The sequence below is a fragment of the Sinocyclocheilus grahami genome, unplaced genomic scaffold (assembly GCF_001515645.1).
Source record: "Sinocyclocheilus grahami isolate Dianchi unplaced genomic scaffold, SAMN03320097.WGS_v1.1 scaffold271.1, whole genome shotgun sequence".
In the NCBI taxonomy this organism is placed as follows: domain Eukaryota; kingdom Metazoa; phylum Chordata; class Actinopteri; order Cypriniformes; family Cyprinidae; genus Sinocyclocheilus; species Sinocyclocheilus grahami.
The window spans coordinates 370752-373110 of NW_015505450.1; the positions used below are offsets into that span (position 1 = coordinate 370752).

Here is a 2359-nt window from a genome sequence, read left to right on the forward strand (position 1 = left end):
ACACAGACACACAGACACAGACACACAGACACAGACACACAGACACGCACGCGCACACACAGACACAGACACAGACACACACACGCACACGCACACACAGACACGCACGTGCACACACAGACACAGACACAGACACACACACGCACACGCATGCACACACACACACAATGGCCAAGTGTGTAAACTATTGAAATATATAGTGTTTTTAATTCTTAAACGCACATTTCAAACAGTTGTATTAGTGACCAATATTAAATAATGTGCTCACAATATTGACATAAAGTGTACTAATCCATATATTACAGCTCCCACATGCAGAACGATCAACCTTTATCATTTGTATTTTATGGCAAGGAGAATATAACATAGGATTCAATTACAAAAATTCCCACCAGCAATGGCTAAGTGTGTAAACTATTGAAATATATAGTGTTTTTAATTCTTAAACGCACATTTCAAACAGTTGTATTAGTGACCAATATTAAATAATGTGCTCACAATATTGACATAAAGTGTACTAATCCATATATTACAGCTCCCACATGCAGAACGATCAACCTTTATCATTTGTATTTTATGGCAAGGAGAATATAACATAGGATTCAATTACAAAAATTCCCACCAGTTTCATGTGCAATGACCTACTGTAAAATATGGGGTAGTTCTGTACAGTAAAACATTAGTAAATGGCAGTCAATGGCTACCAGCAACTGTTCGGTCAGCAACATTCTTCAAAGTATCTTCTTTTGTGTTCAGCAGAAGAAAGCAACTCATACAGGTTTGGATAAATGATGACAGAACTTTCATTTTTGAGTGAACCATCTCTTTAAAGTTAAAAGTACGCTGAGAAGCTGACGGATGTTCTTCACAGCTAGTGAAATACATCCAATAAGATGTATCTGGTGAGGGTGGATCTTTGCAAACGGAGCCAGTGAAAATTCAGAGCAGAAAGTGCTCAGTGATCATTCATGATGAGAGTCGCGGCCAGCAGGACATTACCTGGAACGGACTCTGATTATTGCAGTTCTTCAGCTCCTTGTCGGCTCCTCTGACCAGCAGCACATGAGCACACTTCTCCTGCGGAAGTCACAAACACACCGTCAGTCTCTAAACAAGACAGAAAGACAATGCAACATCCCTCCAGCTTCAGAGAATAATGATGTTCAACCACTAGACTCAGACTTTAGTTTGAGACACGTCAACAGGATTTTCATTTGTATTTTTGATTTACTCTTTTCTTAATGATTTAAAGGCTGAAATATGAGGTTGAACATTTTATACAACTTGTATTGTCAAATCATGTATTGTTTGAATGGTAAAGTTGTTTGAATTATCATTTTTACCATCATGTTACACTTTAGTTGTTACCACAGATATTGGATTGTTTCAAAACCATGCTACCTGAACATTTAGCTTTATTGTAATATCAAAATTTCCCAAAATGCAGATTCCAATACATTTTAAAGAAGATTTTAAAGAGTATTATTTGTAAGTATTATATTTTTTTAAATACCTTTTTTTTTTTTTTTCAAAAACACATAAAAATGATCAAAAATGACAGTATGATGTTCAACCACTAGACTCAGACTTTAGTTTGAGACACGTCAACAGGATTTTCATTTGTATTTTTGATTTACTCTTTTCTTAATGATTTAAAGGCTGAAATATGAGGTTGAACATTTTATACAACTTGTATTGTCAAATCATGTATTGTTTGAACGGTAAAGTTGTTTGAATTATCATTTTTACCATCATGTTACACTTTAGTTGTTACCACAGATATTGGATTGTTTCAAAACCATGCTACTACCTGAACATTTAGCTTTATTGTAATATCAAAATTTCCCAAAATGCAGATTCCAATACATTTTAAAGAAGATTTTAAAGAGTATTATTTGTAAGTATTATATTTTTTTAAATACCTTTTTTTTTTTTTTTTGCAAAGACACATAAAACTGATCAAAAGTGACAGTAAAGTAATCGTACATGGTTACTTTCACAGCTCCACTCTCAGTGGTTTTGAAATAAACACTCTTTCATTTGTGTTTGAGCCTCATTCCTCCTGACTTACAGCCCCACTGAAACACAGACACAAATCCCGTAGTTAACGTGCCTCTAACCATATAAACAACTGCAATGCTGACGATCACACACCTGGTTGTAGAGAGCACAGATGTGCAGCGCCGTGTTTCCCGAGGCGTTCTGAGCGCTCATATCTGCTCCGTAAAACAAGAAGTGCTCGAGGTGCTGGACGTGACCGTGTCGACAAGCCTGTGAGAAACACACACACACATACACACACACACACACACACACACACACACACACACACACACACACACACACACACACACACACA

At 36.5% G+C, this 2359-nt stretch overlaps 1 protein-coding gene across 1 annotated transcript in view; it reads right to left on the reverse strand.

The window, feature by feature from the left end:
* Positions 1-2359, reverse strand: part of shank2a (SH3 and multiple ankyrin repeat domains 2a) — a 43931-nt gene that overhangs the window by 37524 nt on the left and 4048 nt on the right. Inside the window, exon 6 of the mRNA XM_016291467.1 lies at positions 1000-1077. Coding sequence (XP_016146953.1) covers positions 1000-1077 — 78 coding nt within the window. The remainder of the gene's footprint in view (positions 1-999; positions 1078-2359) is intronic.